This window comes from Aotus nancymaae, unplaced genomic scaffold, assembly GCF_030222135.1.
Source record: "Aotus nancymaae isolate 86718 unplaced genomic scaffold, 86718_ANA_hifiasm-v0.15.2.pri h1tg000057l, whole genome shotgun sequence".
In the NCBI taxonomy this organism is placed as follows: Eukaryota; Metazoa; Chordata; class Mammalia; order Primates; family Aotidae; genus Aotus; species Aotus nancymaae.
This window is the reverse complement of record NW_026988471.1, coordinates 30,188,405-30,206,525: the sequence shown is the minus strand read 5'-3', so window position 1 is coordinate 30,206,525 and position 18,121 is coordinate 30,188,405. Positions and strand designations below refer to the sequence as shown.

General features: G+C 46.6%; 1 protein-coding gene across 2 annotated transcripts in view; it reads left to right on the top strand.

Annotated features, from left to right (window-relative positions):
* Window positions 1-534: 534 nt before the first annotated feature.
* CAPN14 (calpain 14) overlaps window positions 535-18,121 on the top strand; it is a 30,252-nt gene continuing 12,665 nt past the window's right edge. Inside the window, exons 1-12 of one of the 2 annotated variants that reach the window (XM_021674460.2) lie at window positions 535-561; window positions 3,473-3,749; window positions 5,713-5,782; window positions 6,581-6,699; window positions 6,835-6,971; window positions 8,114-8,288; window positions 9,234-9,296; window positions 10,626-10,711; window positions 13,463-13,537; window positions 14,898-15,061; window positions 16,118-16,281; window positions 16,795-16,803. In XM_021674460.2, coding sequence (XP_021530135.2) covers window positions 3,525-3,749; window positions 5,713-5,782; window positions 6,581-6,699; window positions 6,835-6,971; window positions 8,114-8,288; window positions 9,234-9,296; window positions 10,626-10,711; window positions 13,463-13,537; window positions 14,898-15,061; window positions 16,118-16,281; window positions 16,795-16,803 — 1,287 coding nt within the window. In that variant the 5' untranslated portion in view covers window positions 535-561; window positions 3,473-3,524. Of the gene's footprint in view, window positions 562-3,472; window positions 3,750-5,712; window positions 5,783-6,580; window positions 6,700-6,834; window positions 6,972-8,113; window positions 8,289-9,233; window positions 9,297-10,625; window positions 10,712-13,462; window positions 13,538-14,897; window positions 15,062-16,117; window positions 16,282-16,794; window positions 16,804-18,121 lie in introns of those variants that run through there. The other variant, XM_064364270.1, reaches the window with a different exon arrangement.

The window sequence follows — 18,121 nt, the reverse complement described above, 5'->3', positions numbered from 1 at the left end:
GCCTGGGCAACATAGCAAGATCTCGCCTCTACAAAAAAAAAAATATATATGAAGTTAGGTGGGCATGGTGGCATGCACCTGTAGTCCTAACTACTAACTACTTAAGAGGCTGAGTCAGGAGGATCCCCTAAGCCCAAGAGTTCAAGACTGCAGTAAGCTATGATTGTGTCCTTGCACTCCAGCCTGGGTGACCCTGTCTCTAATAAAAAGAATTAATCCCGACAGGCAAAACACTGCAGAACAGCCTAGCAGCTTGTGGGGAGCCAAGGAAAGAACTCTGGGGCCCATGGAGGATGCTTTTAGGCTGAACGTTCTTAAATAGCTCGAACCCCATTAGACTTCCCCTATCTATTTGCGTACTCTTATTTTGTGGACCTGCTCCAATGCTGCTCGCTTACAAGAGGGTCAAAATGAATTTCCAAATGTGACCAAGACCCATCTAGTCCTTTGCAGAGAGCTGTGCCAACCTGGGAATGAACCAAGTTCATCCATGGCTTGTAACGTATAGGAAACATACAAGAACTGCCAACTGGTTTCATCGGGGCCTATATTCTCCATAAGGTGACTTAGCAATACTTATTTAAAAATCAGATGTGTGTGTGTGTGTTTGTGTGTGTGTGTGTGCTTGAGCGCATGCATGCATGCACACACGTGTGGCCTCATTCTAAACTTTGGAGGGTGGGAGGAACTCGTGATGGGCATTTTGTCTTCTAAGACCATAATATACTGTGCTTGTAATGATATGTAGTATTTGCAAGCTTAGGGAGAAATCTAAGTATGACCCAGCACTGGGTAAGGCGGGTATGAGCCTGGGTGAATTTCTGAAGCCAGGGGACCCTCTATCATTTTTCATGGGACAAGCAGTAAAGGATTGTTGTTAAGGCTTGAAGGGGCATAAAGGGAGACCTTGCCTTTGTGAGGCCTCAACTTTGTTTATAAATGTACAGGTGGTAGAAGGAACTTGTTGGGAAGAAAATGGAGTAAGCCTGGGGGAAGGTTTGTCTACTCCCCCATGTTAGGAAAAAAACCCAGGGAAAAACACAAGATCTGAGTAACAGCTTTTGGGTCTCTGTGACCTGCATTAGAAGAGAGCTGGGTCTTCCCCCAGGAAGTACGCGGGCACCGTGACAAATAAGAATAGCCACGAATCAACTGCCCTTAGCTCTCAGAAGTAAGGGTGTGAGACAAACAACTTTCCAGCAGTGCTAATTCTGCAGGGGATTAAAAAGCCAGTATTAGGCAGAAGAGGCTTCTGTGCATGCATCACTCAGAGCAGAACCAGAGTGGGGCCACTCCATCAACTGGTCACCAGCAGTGCTTGATAAGCTATGTACAAAACTGAGAGCAAGTGTTTAGAACCTTTTATAGCAATTGATCAAACAATTTTAATTTAATTTCTGTTTAATCTATTTTTTTTTTTTTTTTGAGACAGAGTCTTGCTCTGTTGCCCAGGCTGGAATGCAGTGCTACCATCTCTGTTCACAGTAACCTGTCTCCTGGTTCAAGTGATCCTCCTGTCTCAGCCTCCCAAGTAGCTAGGATTACAGTCATGCACCACCATGCCCAGCTAATTTTTGTATTTTTACATAGAGAAGAAGTTTTGCCATGTTGCCCAGCTGGTATTGAAGTTCTGGGCTCAAGTGATTTGCTTGCCTTGGCCTCCCAAAGTGCTGGGATTACAGATCTGAGCCCTTGCACCTGACCTGAAAAAAATTTTAAAGAGGGGCTTGACTTCATATGTCTTTTAAAATTTAATGTTTCTATTCATTCGTTTTCATTACATTTCTATGACAAATTGGAAATAAAAGAACATAGGCCCTTCACTAGTGATGATTTGAGAAGCACCAAGACAGTAGGGTGCCCTGTGGAGTAGACAGTGGGTCAGTAGACAGAACGAGGGAATCTCAGCGAATGCCAGGCACTCAAGGAGGGCTTCCCAGGGCAGGGACTCAAGTCAGACTGGGGGATGGGCAGGACCTTGACAAATGGAGAGGACCCCAGGTCACTCCTACAGCCATGAGGGAGTACTCACACTCAGTATAAGCATGTTTGCGAGTTACTTTTAGTGCATGTACATTCTGTCCCAAACACTGTGCTAGGTGCAATAGGCAGTTTGTAGCACTGAGAGCTGAATGTTATGGGAGCCAGGGCTTTGGGTTCTGAATACAGCCCTTTTAAAATCTCCCTGAATAGCACCAGGAAGATCATTTAACCATTCCCACCCTCCCACCCTCTAAACTGTAAGAGCCATAAAGGCAGGGACTGTCTTCAGTGAGCAATGCCTAGCTCACCCTGACAAATAACAAGTTCCCAGTAAAATTTTTGGTGAATGAATGGACAGGTTTCAGTTATAACACCTGAAAAAATGTGTGGTGGAGAAGAGGGAGGCTAGATAAGATTGGTGGTTTTGCAACTGTAAAGTGAAAAACTGTATTGTGTAGCCAACCTGTCCTGCAAGAAACTCCGGGAAATCAAGTTTTGTAGCAGGGTTATCAAAACAGGGATTCTGTTAACAAGGAAAAGGGGAGAATGGGCATGCACTGGCAACTGTTGGTATTTACCACAATATATATGTGTGATTTTTCCCCCCTTTTATATTACCAAGAGAGTCTTCAAGGAAGGAGTTCTTTTTAAAGAGAATGTAGGCTGGACACAGTGACTCACACCTGTAATCCCAACACTTTGGGAGGCCAAGGTGAGTGGATCACTTGAAGTCAGGAGTTCGAGACCAGCCTGGCCAACATGGCAAAACCCCATCTGTATTAAAAATACAAAAAGTAGCTGAGCGTGGTAGCAGGTGCCTGTAATCCCAGCTACTCGGGAGCTGAGGCAGGAGAATCGCTTGAACCTGGGAGGTGGAGGTTGCCGTGAGCTGAGATTGTGTCACTGCACTCCAGCCTGGGCAACAGAATGAGACTCTGTCTCAAAAAAATAAAAATAAAAATAAAATAAAGATAATGTAGAAGGAAGTTTTATAGAAAAGAATAAGAAGGATATTGAAGCAGGAGGAATGCTGTGTGTCTGTAGCTGGGAGGCAGGAGTTGGCAGTCCCTGGTGGAGGCCTGAGCAGGCAGCCACTGCTCCCCACTACCTTGGCAGGCACAGGACCCTCCAGCCCAGGCGACTGAGCTCCAGCTATCTGCTTCTCTTCTTCTGCCTCCCCACTAAGCAGAAGCGACCCCTGTGACATTGGCACAGTCAGGGGCCTGGGACCCAGCCCTGAGGCTTGAGAGACCTCTCCCTTCTGCAGGCTTTTGCCACAGGATCCCTGATCCCCCACCAGGTCCTCAAGCACTTGAGCAAGTGTTCAAGGACCCTCACTGTCTGGGACAAAATCGAACCACCTGCTTCTGTCTCTTTCTCACCCGCTGATTTCTCCTCTCCCATTCTCTCCATCCTTCCCCTCCTCTCTGTGGCAATGGCAAAGCACAAGCAGGAAGTGAGGAAACTGACCATCCTCTCTCCATTTCAGGCGTAGCAGGGACTCCTCGGGAAGATTCACAGGACTGTACCCACTGCCTGCCATGTCTCTGTGGCCACCTTTCCGATGTGGATGGAAGCCAGGGCCAAGGGACTCTAGAGGGGCCTCTCCACAGCTACCCCATCAGGACTTCGAGGCCCTGCTGGCAGGGTGCCTGAGGAATGGCTGCCTCTTTGAAGACACCAGCTTCCCGGCCACCTTGAGCTCCATCGGCAGTGGGTCTCTGCTGCAGAAGCTGCCACCCCGCCTACAGTGGAAGAGGCCCCCGGTGAGGCAGACCCTCCTGCCCCAGGGTTTAGGGCGTTTGGATATATGAGATACATGGGAGGAAAAAAAGGCTTTTTCCTACTCTCTACTCTCCACTCAACACAACATACTCTTCTAACACCAGATGTGTGGGAGGCTTTCCTCACATGCCAGGAAATTCTCTAGTGGACACCATGTGGGTATTCTGTAATGAAATTTAATTCTGACACCGTCTACCTAGAGACAGTGTCAGATCTCGCAGGTTGAGTGCACATCCCATGAGACTGCCCCCACTTCAGATGCCAATCACAAGTCCCAGGCTGTGACCTGTCCTTCTCATGACCAGCCATAAATCAGGGCTGCCACGATCCTCTCCATGGATTTGATTAATTTGCTAGAGAGGTTCACAGGACTCAGGGAAATGCTTCACTTACATTTAATGATTTATTATAAAGGGCATTACAAAGGTTGCAGATGACAGCCAGGTAGAAGAGAGGCATAAGGCAAGGCATGGGGAAGGGGTGTGGAGCTCCTATGCCCTCCTTGGGTATGCCACCTTCCAGACACCTCCATGTGTTCAGATATCCAGAGCTCCCTACACCTTGTCCTTTGGGTTTTCATCGAAGATTTATTACCTAGGCGTGATTGATTACATCATTGGCCTTTGGTGATCAACTCAACCTTCAGTTTCCCTCACCTGCCCAGAGGCCAGGGGATAGGGCTAAATGTCCCAACCTTCTAATCCTGCCTTGGTCTCTTCAATGGCCAGACCCTATCCTGAAGCTATCCAGGGAACACCAGCCACCAGTCAATCATTAGCATACAAAGGACACTCTTATCACTCTAGAGGTTCCTAAGGCTTTAGGAGCTGAATGTCAGAGAACTGAGCAAATGGAGACCAAATATATATTTCACAATATCACACCGTATCTTACTGTCATTGATCTCCCTGAGAAGGAGCTGGGTATGTTCCCACATTCTCACCTTCCAGATGGAGAAAACCAGGGGTGATTTTGAGAGTGGTGTAAGGTGTAGCTCTCCCTCAGCCCTGCCCAGAAATATGCAGAGCAACTAGAGCCAAAAATACTTCAAGGTACTGTTTAGCTTCATCTGAGATGGCAAGGCTTCCTGAGTCACAGCCAATACCATCTGCCAGAGATAGAAATTTTAACAGATCTCCAACCTCCTCCCCCCAAAGCAGGCTCATGAAACGTGTAAATTAAGAAGCTATTAATCACTTTACAGAAGTATCCTTCACTTTATAAAATACATCAATTCCTTTAAAAAGCAACTTCTTAATGTGTTCAAATGTAATCCATCTCCTTGAAGCTTGATTTACATACAAGGTTTCAGGAACACGGCTAGCAAACAGCCTGTGTAAGCCTGTGCCACAGATGCATTCCTTTACTCTTCCCCACTCACCCATCACCATTGAAACCTTCAGCCCCAGACTTATGAAGTCTCTACTGTGTGTAAAATTCTGCAATGAGCCTCCTACACTACATGGAAATCCTGGGAACTGCTGACACAGAGACTCTGTTCTATACCTGACTCTTGGGGAAACTGTGTCCACGCAAAGACTGAAGGATTTAAATCTTGCCACGGAGCAGAGACCACCCCCTTACCACCCCACTCCAGGCTGCATCTCAGCAGGAAAATCCAAAGAGACCATCATAGTGGTCAGGAATAGGAAGGAGGAATAGGGGAGAAAAAGGAGAAAGAGAAGACCTCTAGGAAAACTGAGAATACCTCAGTATCTACACAGAGTTCTCCAGGGCTCTGACTTATACGAGCTGTAAGAAGGAATGAGAAATACAAAGGACAGAACTGTGTATCCCAGATTTTTTGGGATAGCACTGATTTCACATATATTCTGTATCTGTGTCCCCCTAAGTCCAGTTTTGAGGTATGGGAAAACATGGTCCTTGCAGCTCAGGAGCTTTGTTGGTCTAGGTCAGAATGACAGTTCTGTTTGTCTCCCCCAGGAGCTGCACAGCAATCCCCAGTTTTATTCTGCCAAGGCCAAAAGGCTGGATCTGTGCCAGGGCATTGTAGGTAAGTTTGCACAGCCCCTGGAGACACACACCAGGTTGCCTGCTGGCCAGGCCTGGCCAAAACAGAGTGAATGATAAAGAGAATCCAGTGATCACTGCTGGAGAGAGCCCCAGAAATGGTTATTCATTGGCAAACCCTGAACACCACCTGGACAGGCTCTGTTCTTTGCTGTGAAGTTTAGAAAAGCTGGTCCTCTGAGGATGCGTGGGAATGCCATAGCCTGCCTAAGTCCTCACATCGTCCTCATTACCAGTTGACAGGTCTAAATTTTAAGTTTGGAAAATGTGCTCGCTCTATTTTAGCTCCCACAATGGGGCCTTCTTGAGACAGCAGTCATTAGCCTCCCAGAATAGGATCAAAGCAGATCTATCCTCAACTCTACTTTTCAAAAATAGTAAATTGGTCATCAGGGAAGGTCCACGTCCAGTGATATCCATTTCACAGACAGGGAAATGGGGTCCCGAAGGGTTGAGGCTTTCTCAGAAGAACATAAATCAGTTTCAGAGGCAAGATTTGGAGAAAGGGGGTGATGGTCAGATCCAAATTCCTGAGGATAGGGCATTCAGGAATCTAAAAGCTGGTGCAGGAACATAACTCTGGTTTTGGTGTCAAGTTGGATTTCAGCCAGTGCTCTCAGTCCCCCGCTCTGCTCACTCATCATCTGCCTGCCCAGTATATACTTCCCTTCTCCTAAACTAGGCTGCTAGCCTAGAGAGGGTAGCCACTGGGACCGGGCATTTCCTGCAGGCATGAAGTCCCCAGTAGATTCATGCAGATGCTGTGTGCTGTCTGACTTAGGAGACTGCTGGTTCTTGGCTGCTTTGCAAGCTCTGATCTTGCAACAGGACATCCTGAGCCGGGTTGTTCCCCTGAATCAGAGTTTCACCGAGAAGTATGCTGGCATCTTCCAGTTCTGGGTGAGTGTCTTTCCAGGGCCTTGGGCCGGAGGAAGCCATAGGAAAGAGGGTTTTTGGAGGACCATGTCTTCACCTTCTGGGCTCACCACCATCTGCAGGAGTTCTCATTCACCAGGGGCCACTCTCTCCCTCCAGTTCTGGCACTACGGGAACTGGGTTCCTGTGGTGATCGATGACCGTCTGCCTGTGAATGAGGCTGGCCAGCTGGTCTTTGTCTCCTCCACTTACAAGAACTTGTTCTGGGGCGCGCTTCTGGAAAAGGCCTATGCCAAGTAAGAAACCAGCAGAAATATTCCCCTTCATATCGCTGCTTTTTCTCTCTCTCAATGTTGAGGGAGGGGAGTGGAGTCAGGTAAAGTTTATGAAATGAGATCCTGAGGCATGTCTCAGCTGACATAGAAGTGACAATGTATTCAGAGTCTTTTGTGTACGGGTCACCTCATCGAAACCTGCATTCAAGAGTTTTGCCTTTCTCTAATGGATGGAATTAAGGAGAATTGGAGCTCTGAGTGTATATTCTCTCCTTTGCTCCTGGGGTGAAAGGAAGAAGTAGCAAGATACACCCAAAGAATACCTAAGCAAAGGCTTCACTGCTCATTTGGACAATCTAATCTACAGTTTAAATGCCCCTTCCTTTGTTTTGAATGAAACTCTCTCAACCTAGCTAATCACTGCTGTCCCCAGCAGCTGAGAGGCCTGGATGAAGGAGCAGCAGCAGGAGATCCACCTGCTTGGGTCCCTGTGAGGCAGTCTGAACCTGAACATCAGGGATCGGATTGTGGGCACAGCTTCAATGATACAGTCACGATATGAAAATTTAAGAGTTTTTCATACCTACAGACCCTAGAAGGTGCTGGCATGCATGGAGGGCGCACACACACACACATACACACACACACACACATGCACAAACACACACATATACACACTTGCACACACACACGCACACTTGCACATGGAGGTCAGGGAGCCCAGGCAGAAAGAGAGAAAACGGACCCGTGGTGGACCCATACCTTTTCTTGAGCCCAGGGTGTTGTCCTAATGGGTTTCCCTCAAGCAGCTTTAACTGATGAGTTCAAAGCAAGCAGGCACTAGTTCTAGGAGATCGTGCTGTGATTGACAGGCAGTCACTTTAAGATATCAGGCAAACATCTGAATTGTCCATTTAAAGGAAGTGGTGGGAAAAGGAGGTTCCCAGTCTTCTAGGCAGGAGAGATTCCTCTAAGTTTTATCTATGACCACCAGGTGGAGCCATTCAGGATGGGCGTGGGATTGGAAACTGTGTCAGGGTTGCCTGTGCTCTGCTTTTGGTATGAGAAGATTAAACTCCTATTTAAAAGTGGATGCCAAGGCCACATAAAATTATAAACACTCACTATACTCTTCCTCTCATGTTTATTTCTTCCCTGGGCAGGCTCTCTGGTTCCTATGAAGACTTGCAGTTTGGACAGGTGTCTGAAGCCCTTGTAGACTTCACTGGAGGGGTGACGATGACCATCAACCTGGCAGAAGCCCATGGCAACCTCTGGGACCTCCTCACCAAAGCCACCTACCACAGAACCCTCATTGGCTGCCAGACCCACTCAGGGGTGAGACTGGGCTGGCACTGACAGAACATCCTCTTCTCCTGCACCCATGCTCTCCATCTACCATCACTGCGGTCCCTGGGTGTGGGCTCAGGACCTCCACCCAGCTCCTATTGCTGAGGTCCTGGTGTTCAAACCAGAGCAGCAAGGCCGGGTGCGGTGGCTCACACACCTGTAATCCCAGCACTTTTGGAGGCCGAGGCAGGCAAATCACCTGAGATCAGAAATTTGAGACCAGCCTGGCCAATATGGTGAAACCCTGTCTACTAAAAATACAAAAATTAGCTGGGCAACCTGGCGGTCACCTGTAATCCCAGCTATTTGGGAAGCTGAGCAGGAGAATCACTAAAACCTGGGAGGCGGAGGTTGCAATGAGCCAAGATTGCACCATTGCATAGTCTAGCCTGGGCAACAAGAATGAGAGTTTGTTTAAAAAACACACACACACACACAAAAAAAAAAAACAAAAAAAAACCAGAGTAGCAGTGCCAAGGCATTAGGGCAGGCAAGGCAGTAGGAGAAAGAAGACGATGCGCAGAGCAGGAAGCTAACAATTATTAAGTGCCAGCTACATGCAAGGCACTTTCTCCATCCTATTTGATAACAGCCAAAACCATGGAACAGGAGTAGGAAGCCCTCAGGTCAGCCCTGCCTTCACCAATGGCCAAGCATGTCACCTCACACATTGACTATGCAGCTCTAAATGGAGATTGTCCTCTGTAGAATGGAGGGTATGACATGACCACTGCAGAATGGATCACTTATTGAGAGGGTGGAATTAGACTATGGATACCAAAAAGCTTTGAAAACTGCAATGTACCATACCATGATTCTCTCTCACATTTCTCTCTATAAACCCCTGCTCCAGCCAAGCAGCCCTCCCATGAATCAAAGAATAAGCTGTAGATAGCAGAAGACTGATCAGGACCTCTCTTGTCTCTGCAGAAGGAGAAGGTTCTGGAGAACGGGCTGGTGGACGGCCACGCCTATACTCTCACAGGAATCAGGAAGGTAGGTTGAGGTCAGCCCCTCGGTTTCCCTCTCAGCCTTGCCCTTCCCTCTCTGGGCCCTAGCTCATCTTGGTGGATTTATTAACAAAATTTACATAGCACTTACTATGGGCTAAATACTGTTTTAACTGCCTTACACATGTGGACTCATTTCATCCTCACAGCACTGCCCTGAATAGGCTGTGAACCCCAAATATCTGAGACAGGTCTCGGTTAATTTAGAAAGTTTATTTAGCAAAGGTTGAGGATGTGCACTTGTGACACAGCCGCAGAAGGTCCTGACCATGTGTGCCCAAGGTGGTTGGAGCACAGCTTGGTTTTACACATTTTAGGAGACAGGAGACATCAATCAACATATGTAGGATGAACATTTGGTTTCGTCTGGAAAGGCAGGACAACCAGAAGCAGGGAGGGGGCTTCCAGGTCACAGGTAGATAAGAGACACGTGGTTGCATTCTTTTCAGTTTCTGATTAGCCTCTCCAAAGGAGGCAATCAGATATGGATTTATCTCAGTGAGCAGAGGGGTGCCTTTGAAGAGAATGAGAGGCAGGTTTGCCCTAAGCAGTTCCTAGCTTGACTTTTCCCTTTAGATTCGAGGAGGGGAGGGGGGTCCCAAGATTTACTTTCTTTTCACAAGGTCTGTTGGTTTCCTAGGGTTGCCACAACAAATTACCATAAACTGGTGGTGGCGGTGCGGTGCTTAAAAACAACAGAAATTAATTTTCTCAGTTCCGAAGGCCTGACATCTGAAATCAAGGTGTGGGTGGGGCATGCTCCCTCTGAAGCCTCTAGGGAAGAGTCCCTGCTTGCCTCCTCCATCTTCTGGTGGCTCCAGGTGTTCCTTGGCTTGGGCTACATATCTCAGTCTCTGCCTCCATCTGCACGTGGCCTTCTCTGTGTCCTCTCACCTTCTCTTCTGACACTTGTCTTTGAATTTAGAGCCCACGATAATCCATAATTATCTCATCTCCAGGTCCTTAATTTAATTACATTTGCAAAGATCCTTTTTCCAAATAGGGTCATGTTCACAGGTTCAGAGTGTATGTATCCCCTTTGGGGAGGGTCATAGGTATGACTATATCCACTGCCATATGTATGACTATTGACCTCATTTCACAGATCAGGAAACGGAGACACAGAGGGGTTAGGCAATTTGCCCTAGGTCTCACAGCTTGTAAGTACAAGGAGCAGAGCCACTTTTTCCTTTATCAGCTCTCTCTGGGCCTGATTTTCCACTGCACATACTCAGCTGCAGGCCTGAGTCTCACTCAGATCTCCAGAATGCTTGCACTCAGCCTAGCCACCTAAACTGCCTCTCGTTTTATGCAGGTGACCTGCAGACATAGACCTGAGTATCTAGTCAAGCTACGGAACCCCTGGGGAAAAGTGGAATGGAAAGGAGACTGGAGTGACAGGTGAACTTTGGGGACATCTTGGAGGGGCGAGAATGGGTAGGTGTAGGCAAAGGAGGCTACCATTTGCACACAAATTCAAATGTGTTCTTCCTTTGGTCTTAGGCTGGATCAGGAAGCTTTCAGACTGGGATGCTCAATCCCTCACATTTATAAGATGCTTTATGGTGTATAGACTGCTTTCTCTTTCATTATAATAATTAAAGCTAATGTTTATTTGCGGGCTTGCCAGCACTGTGCTAAACCCTTTGAATTTTTATTATCTCATTTAATCCCCCAAACAACGCTATTACCAAGTAGATAGTTTTATCCCCATTTTACTAATAGAGAAACTTGGATTAATTGAATTGCCTAAGGTCATACAGCGTGACTCAACCAAGGTCTTTGGTGCCTGAGTCCAGTGTCTTTCCCTGGCATGGTTCAGTATACTCCTGGGTTTGCTAAGTCAAAGTAGACAAATTTGGATTGGACTCTACACTCTGATTACATAGAGTAGCCTCTGGGCATTCTGATTCGATGCCGGCATTTAGGTTGTTTCTGCCTAATGGTAGCCCTAAAGAAATGTGGGTTTTACAGGCTAGACACTGGCTGTAGGGCACAGGCAGAAAGGGAGGTCAAGTCCTAAAGTCCTTCCTTCTGTCATTATGAAGATTTATAGTACTTAATCCTGTACAGGTCTTTTGAGTATGCAAGCATGTCCATATACACATTATCACATAATCATTTTTATAGTGAAAAACTGAAGGCTTAGACAAACAAGTTGAATTTTCCTCCTGATGGAATGTGCTGCATTGTATTTGTTACACATTAGCAGACAGAGTTGTTAGAGGAGCTGGGTCGATGTGGGAAAACGTCATCCAAAGAAATACATACATTTTAAAGTGTTACAGAAATCTAGCGTCATGTTGCTAGTGGCGATTTCTTTCACAGGGGAACAAGCACTAATATTAGAGATAGATGATAGGTAAAATTACACTGTTGTTACTTCCTAGCTGTGTGATCTTAGTGTAGGCAAGCTTCTTAATTTATTGGATCCAGACGTATAGTGAATATTAAAATGATGAGCTTTTATTTTGCAGTGTTTAATCTGCTGTTAATCCCATTTAGTTTTTCATTTTAAATATTATATTTTCAATTCTAGAAATTCCACTTGAGATTATCTTTCATTTCTCCCCTCATTATGTCCATGTTTCTCTTTACATCCTTGAGAATATGGGGCATTTTTATAACAGCTGTTTTAATGTCCATATCTGCTAATTCCATCATCTCTCTCATTTCTCTGTCAGTTTCTATGGACTGTTTTTTTATTCCTGGTCACGGATCATATTTTCTACTTCCTCATATGGCTAATAACTTCTTATTGCATGCTGGACATTATAAATTTTAGTTTCATAGTGCTGAATTTTATTGTATTTCTTTAAAGAGTATTGGACCTTTTTTAAAGTAAGTAGTTACATTGCTTAGGGATTTTGATACTTCGACGTTTTTTAAGCACTTTTAGGGAAAGTCAAGACAAACTTTATTTCAGGGATAATTTGATTCCACTACTAAATTGTAGACCCTCTGGGATCTCTCGTAAAGATTCCATATATTCAACAAAGTCTTTTGGCTGGGCACAGTGGCTCATGCCTATAATCCCAGCTCTTTGGGAGGCAGAGGAGGGCAGATCATTTGAGGTCAGGAGTTCAAGACCAGCCTAACCAACATGGTGAAACCACATCTGTACCAATAATACAGAAATTAGCCAGATGTGGTGGCATATGCCTGTAATCCCAACTGTTTGGGAGGCTGAGGCAGAAGAATTGCTTGAACCCGGGAGGCAGTGGTTGCAGTGAGCCGAGATCGCACCACTGTACTCTAGCCTATGTGGCAGAGTTAGACTCTGTCTCAAAAATAAGCAAATAAATAAATAAAGTCTTAACTCTGTCCAGTGGGAATGCATGAGATTCCCAGCACTGTGTCCTGCTTACAGTCCAGTCTTGGGGAGTTTCACTTTAAGAAAGCACAGACTAAATCTCAGCCAAAGACGCAAGGGAACTCCTCTAAAGTTCCTGGAACTCCTTTCTTATGAGCCCCTTCCTCTCAGGTGCTTTGCCCAGCAAATTCTGGTTGTCTTCATCTCCCCAAATTCCAGATTCTGCCTCCTCCACTCAGCCAGACCTATATGTTCTTTTTTGAGTCCCTCTCCCTGTAGCAGTGGCCAGGAAATTACCTTCAGGAAGAAAGCCTCGGTGATACGAGGGCTCACCTCATTTGTTTCCAAACTCCCAGGATCACAGACCCATGTTGCCTGCTGTCCAGTATCTGAAAACAGCTTCTTCTATTTTGTCGCATTTTTACTTCTTGATGGTAGGAAGCTGTCAGGACAGTCTTACTCCTTCATGGCCAGGGGTGGAAGTTCAAATGATGGCCTTTGAAAAGACGCAGGTTCAAATGTTAGCTCTGACATTTAATGGATGTATGACTTCAGCAAGTGACTCAATCTCTCTTAACTCAGTTATCTAATCTCTAAAATGAGAACAACAAAGTTGTTGTTAGCCTTGAATGAAATAATGTATGTCAAGAACCTAGCCCAGTGCTTAGCTCATAGTAAGCTATCAATGAAAGCTACATGCTACTGTGTAATATAGAATGGAAAATTCAGTTGTCTGAAGCAGTTATGAAAATAATAATAAATAATGACACTACAGAACCTTTACTAAAGAGTTTCTAGCATGCCCCACACAAGCTTTTCATTCCCTTTTCTATTTTCAGTTCAAGTAAATGGGAGCTGCTGAGCCCCAAGGAGAAGATTCTGCTTCTGAGGAAAGACGATGATGGAGAATTCTGGTATTGGACTTGGGGACTTGGACAAATATCCTGGCCTGCATTTGAAAACCCATCCAGCAGACATTTATTGGATGGGTGCCAGGAACCTCATGTACAGTCAATAAGGCACCATCCCGTTAGGCACCCACGGTCTAGCAGTACAAACAGCCCCTATAAATACATGGTCAGTCTCTGTGATGAGAGTAGAGGCCACTAGCGTGGAGCTCAGGGAGGGCTCGGCCAGACTGTTTCCTCCTCTCTGGCTTCCCCTCTGCTCTCTTGCTCAATATATTCAAAAAAGGTTTTGCCTTTTTTGTCCTGAAAAGGCCTTGAGGTAGGAAGAGACTGTAAAGTCTTGCCATAGGGCAGGTCCCCTGACCTGTGCCCTCCAGAGCAGAGTAACACTTCACCTACTCCCACCCACTCCAGAGCCGCTCACCTCATTTTTTTAAAATTGTACTTTAAGTTCTGGGGTACATGTGCAGAACATGCAGGTTTGTTACGTAGGTATACACATGCCATGGTGGTTGGCTGCATCCATCACCCTGCCGTCTACATTAGGTATTTCTCCTAATGCTATACCTCCCCTATCCGCCCACTCCCTGGCAGGCCCTGGAATGTGATGTTCCCCTCCCTGTGTCCATGTGTTCCATTGTTCAGCTCTCACTTATGAGTGAGAACATGCCGTCACCTCATTTTTTGAAAGGCCATCAAGACATTCTGAACTGATGCTGCTTCTAGGTGTTTGACAGGGGCCCCATTAGTTCCCCTTTGCTTTTGCTTGCCACTGTTACTATTAATATCAACCCTTGTTCCAAGGACTCCTCCCATTAACCATCCAGTTCAGCCTGCTGCAGCCCTCTCCCTTTGGAAGCTCTTTTACTGAACTGAAGTCCTGCAAATTCCTCTTTTTTTCCACTTTTTGGTTAAGTAAACTGAGCCAGTTTAAATAGAGTGTCACAGGCCGCAAGTTAGCAAGTAGGGGCAAAGATCTTCATTAATTAATGATTAAGAACTGATACGCAATTCTTACTGAACATTTACAGATAAAACAAATGACTAGTTAGCTATGCACTAATTCAGCTGCTGTCACCATGATTCCAGAAACAGGAACATCTCCCCCAATCAGCCATGTGGCCAGCTGCTTCCAGCCAGAGGGTGGGTCTTCTCAGCAGCTCCAACTCCCCAAAATGGACCCTGACAGGGATCTAACCAGCCCCAGCTCGGGTACTGATGGCCAGCTCAGCTCTGCACAAGAGCTGGTGTCTTTGTCCATGAGAGGGCTGGGATGCCCCTGCTTTGTCTCACCCTCCCCTTCGGTCCTGATGACTAGGCGTTATCTGGTCCATCTCTTTGTGCTGTTCCTTTTTCCTCTCCACAGGATGACACTGCAGGACTTTAAAGCACATTTTGTGCTCCTGGTCATCTGTAAACTGACCCCAGGCCTGTTGACCCAGGAGGCGGCCCGGAAGTGGACATACACCATGCGGGAGGGGAGATGGGAGAAGGGGAGCACAGCTGGTGGCCGGAAGCAGTTGCTGCAGGGTGAGCGCATGCGCAGGAGCAGGGCTCTTGGGGTGACGTTGTGAGCGCGGGTGTGAGAGTGACTGCACATGGGTGTGCAGCACAAGTTCTGCACTAGCCGAGGGGAGAGGAGGCTCAGCTTGTCTCACTATGTGCTGGGGCCCTGGGCTATGACCACAGGGAAGTCAGGGCCCCTGTGGTACCAATGCGCACCATAAGAGTCCTCTCAGTCAAGCCATCAGCCTGTGGGGCTGTATCTTCCCAGAGGGTTGCCCTGTCCTAGTGACCACCAGGGGTCACAGGCACACAGGATGGGAAAAGCAGGATCAAGGGAGAATCTTTCTTTAGTTTTAGAGAAGGCCGCCGAAAACACTGAGGTAACCACCCACTAACTGGGCAGGATTGAAATGGAAATTGTATCAGGTCCTGCCCACCTGGAGTTTGGGAGGAACACAAACCCTCGGCTTCCCAGGCTCACTAGGCAGGGGAGACAAACCTGTCTGAACTCGCAAGATGGGACAGGTTTGGTGGCTGTGTCCCTTCCTCCACTTTGGAGATAGTGAGCTATCCGCTTTGAAGGCAAGGCCTGTGGGGTGTGACCTCAACGGGCCAGGGTGGCCTTAGCTCTGGAGTCCCCCTTTTGACAGTATTTCCCTCAAAGTCTGAAGCCGAACTTAAGCTAAGGTTTTTGCCTCCAGTAAATGCAAAGGTCCCTAGGATCATGGTCACCTCCCCTGGGAGTTAAGACAATTGCTTACTCAGGTAGCACATGCTTGTGGGATAAATAAAATACATATCCTGATGATGTGTTTTACACCTGGGCCAGGCACTGAGTGGGACAAAGAGGCTACAGTGGTGGGAACAGCTCCAGTTCAGTGTGTCTGGGGAAGCCTCCGGGTGGAAGAGCAAGCGGGGAGGGCATAGAGCCAAGGTTGAAGGGACCCCGACTCTGTCCTGATGGACTCAGGGTGTCAATCCTGGCAGAGGTGTCCTTGGACCGTTCACCTCTTAGTAGTTTGGTGAGCAGGATGCTTGGGGATACGGGGTCCATTCTCACCTTGCTGTGTTCTGCCCCAGACACATTTTGGAAGAACCCACAGTTCCTGCTGTCTGTCTGGAGGCCCGAAGAGGGCAGGAGATCCCTGAGGCCCTGCAGCGTGCTGGTGTCCCTGCTCCAGAAGCCCAGGCACAGGCGCCGCAACCAGAAGCCTTACCTCGCCATTGGCTTCTACCTCTATAGGGTAGGTGGACCTCTGAACCACAGGGCATGTGACCAAGCACGGGGTCACCAGCAGTGACCATGTCTTCCTGTTTCTTGTCCTCTTTACCATCTGTTTCTGTTCACGGACCTGGGTTTTCAAAGGCAGGCACTGTCTTTTAGGAACATGTGATTTAGAACAAGTCACCTTCTTGCACTAGGCCATCAGTTTTTTCATCTGTAAAATGGGGACAATGATATTTAGGCAAAAGGTGGAATAAAAGAGGATTATGTGGTAGTGCTTGTTATTGTGCCTGGCACATAGTACAATCAATATTGGCTTCCTTTTCCTCTCCCCAAAAGCCAAGCATTCTTTCCCTTCCTCTTTTCCAGAATTTCTGATGATGGATTAAAATGTCACTGATAGAACAGCAGGTCTTATGGGAGGGGACAGGGCTTCTGGGTGGAGCCTTGCATATCAGCTTCTCTTCAGGTTTTGGCTTATGAAAGAGCCAGATTCCCTGCCTAATGGGATCTCTCTTTTTTTGTTTTCCAGATGAACATGGTGAGTTCTGCCCTTGACCAGGTGGCCCTAGTTTGGGGTGATATCGCATGTGGCCAAGCCTCCACGGGCTTCAGTTAGACTGGAGCAGGCTTATACTGCGTAAGAAGCTATGATAATGTCTGATGATGAGAATGTCTGCCAACTGCCTGTGCCTATGTGAAAGTAAAGCACATCTGCTAATCTTTTTATCCAAAGACCCCCAAGAGATCCTCATGCATCTTTAGGGAGGTCTCAGAGCCTAGCATGGAACCAATAAATTGTAAAATTTATTAAATTCCTACACGAATACCTAGGGCTAATATTGAAGGCCATCACAGCATAGGAAAGATGATCAATTACAATCTTGACTGTGTAATGAAACCCAAAGTAAAATGGACTTAAAACATGGGACATCAGAGACCATGCAGCCCACCTCCCCAGGGAGAAGGAACAAAGGCTTGAGGACATGTGGCAGGAGCATGGGCAGAGGGACAAGAACATGTCTGGCTTCAGTTGCTGTGGCACCTGGGAGGGGTCAGGTAGGAAGGCCCAAGGAATCCCATCCTCTGAGGGAGGCAGCTATTATTTTATTTCCCAAAGAAAACAGGATTAAAAGCTTAATTTTCTTAGGTTCGATTGAATCAAGTAAAAGGACTATTATAAAGAAATCATTTTACGCTGGGTCTCTTTTGTTGTTTTCCTCACAGGAACACTGACCACTCTCAAATTTGCCTATTAATTTAAAAAGAAAAAGTTATTGATGTCATGCCTACTTCTAAACAGAATTTGGGTCAACCTACAATAAACAAGTATAGACAGAGGAAACCCACAGATCAGTTACAAAATTTAAATGCCAAGAAAAAATGACAAAGAGATGAGAGCTAGGTAGACAGTTGCTTCTACCAGGAAAACTAAACCTAGCACAGCTACTATGGCTCATTATACAATTTAGCTCTGAGATGCCTAGTAGCTCATGGCAAAGAGGGCGATTGGATGATTTCCTAGTTCTCATTGTCTTATGAAAGAATGCCTACATTATAAGGATATGTATTTTATTTCCAAAGTACAGAGGAATTTGCTAAATAACTGTTTGTGTGCATGGGTGGTGTCTTGGTTAGCAGTTGTGTATAAACCGGAAAGAGGATCCTGGTGTGGGTCTCCTCTCACTCTACAGCCCTGAGTGAGAACAAAGGGGTAAGGAAGCAAGAGAGAAAAATAGGGAGAGATGGAGAAACAAAGGAGGCAGAGACACCAGAGAGAAAGAGAATATGAATCAGATAAGACAAAGCAGATACCCAAGAAATGTCGGAACCAGAGCTCTGATTCGGGTCTTCTGAGC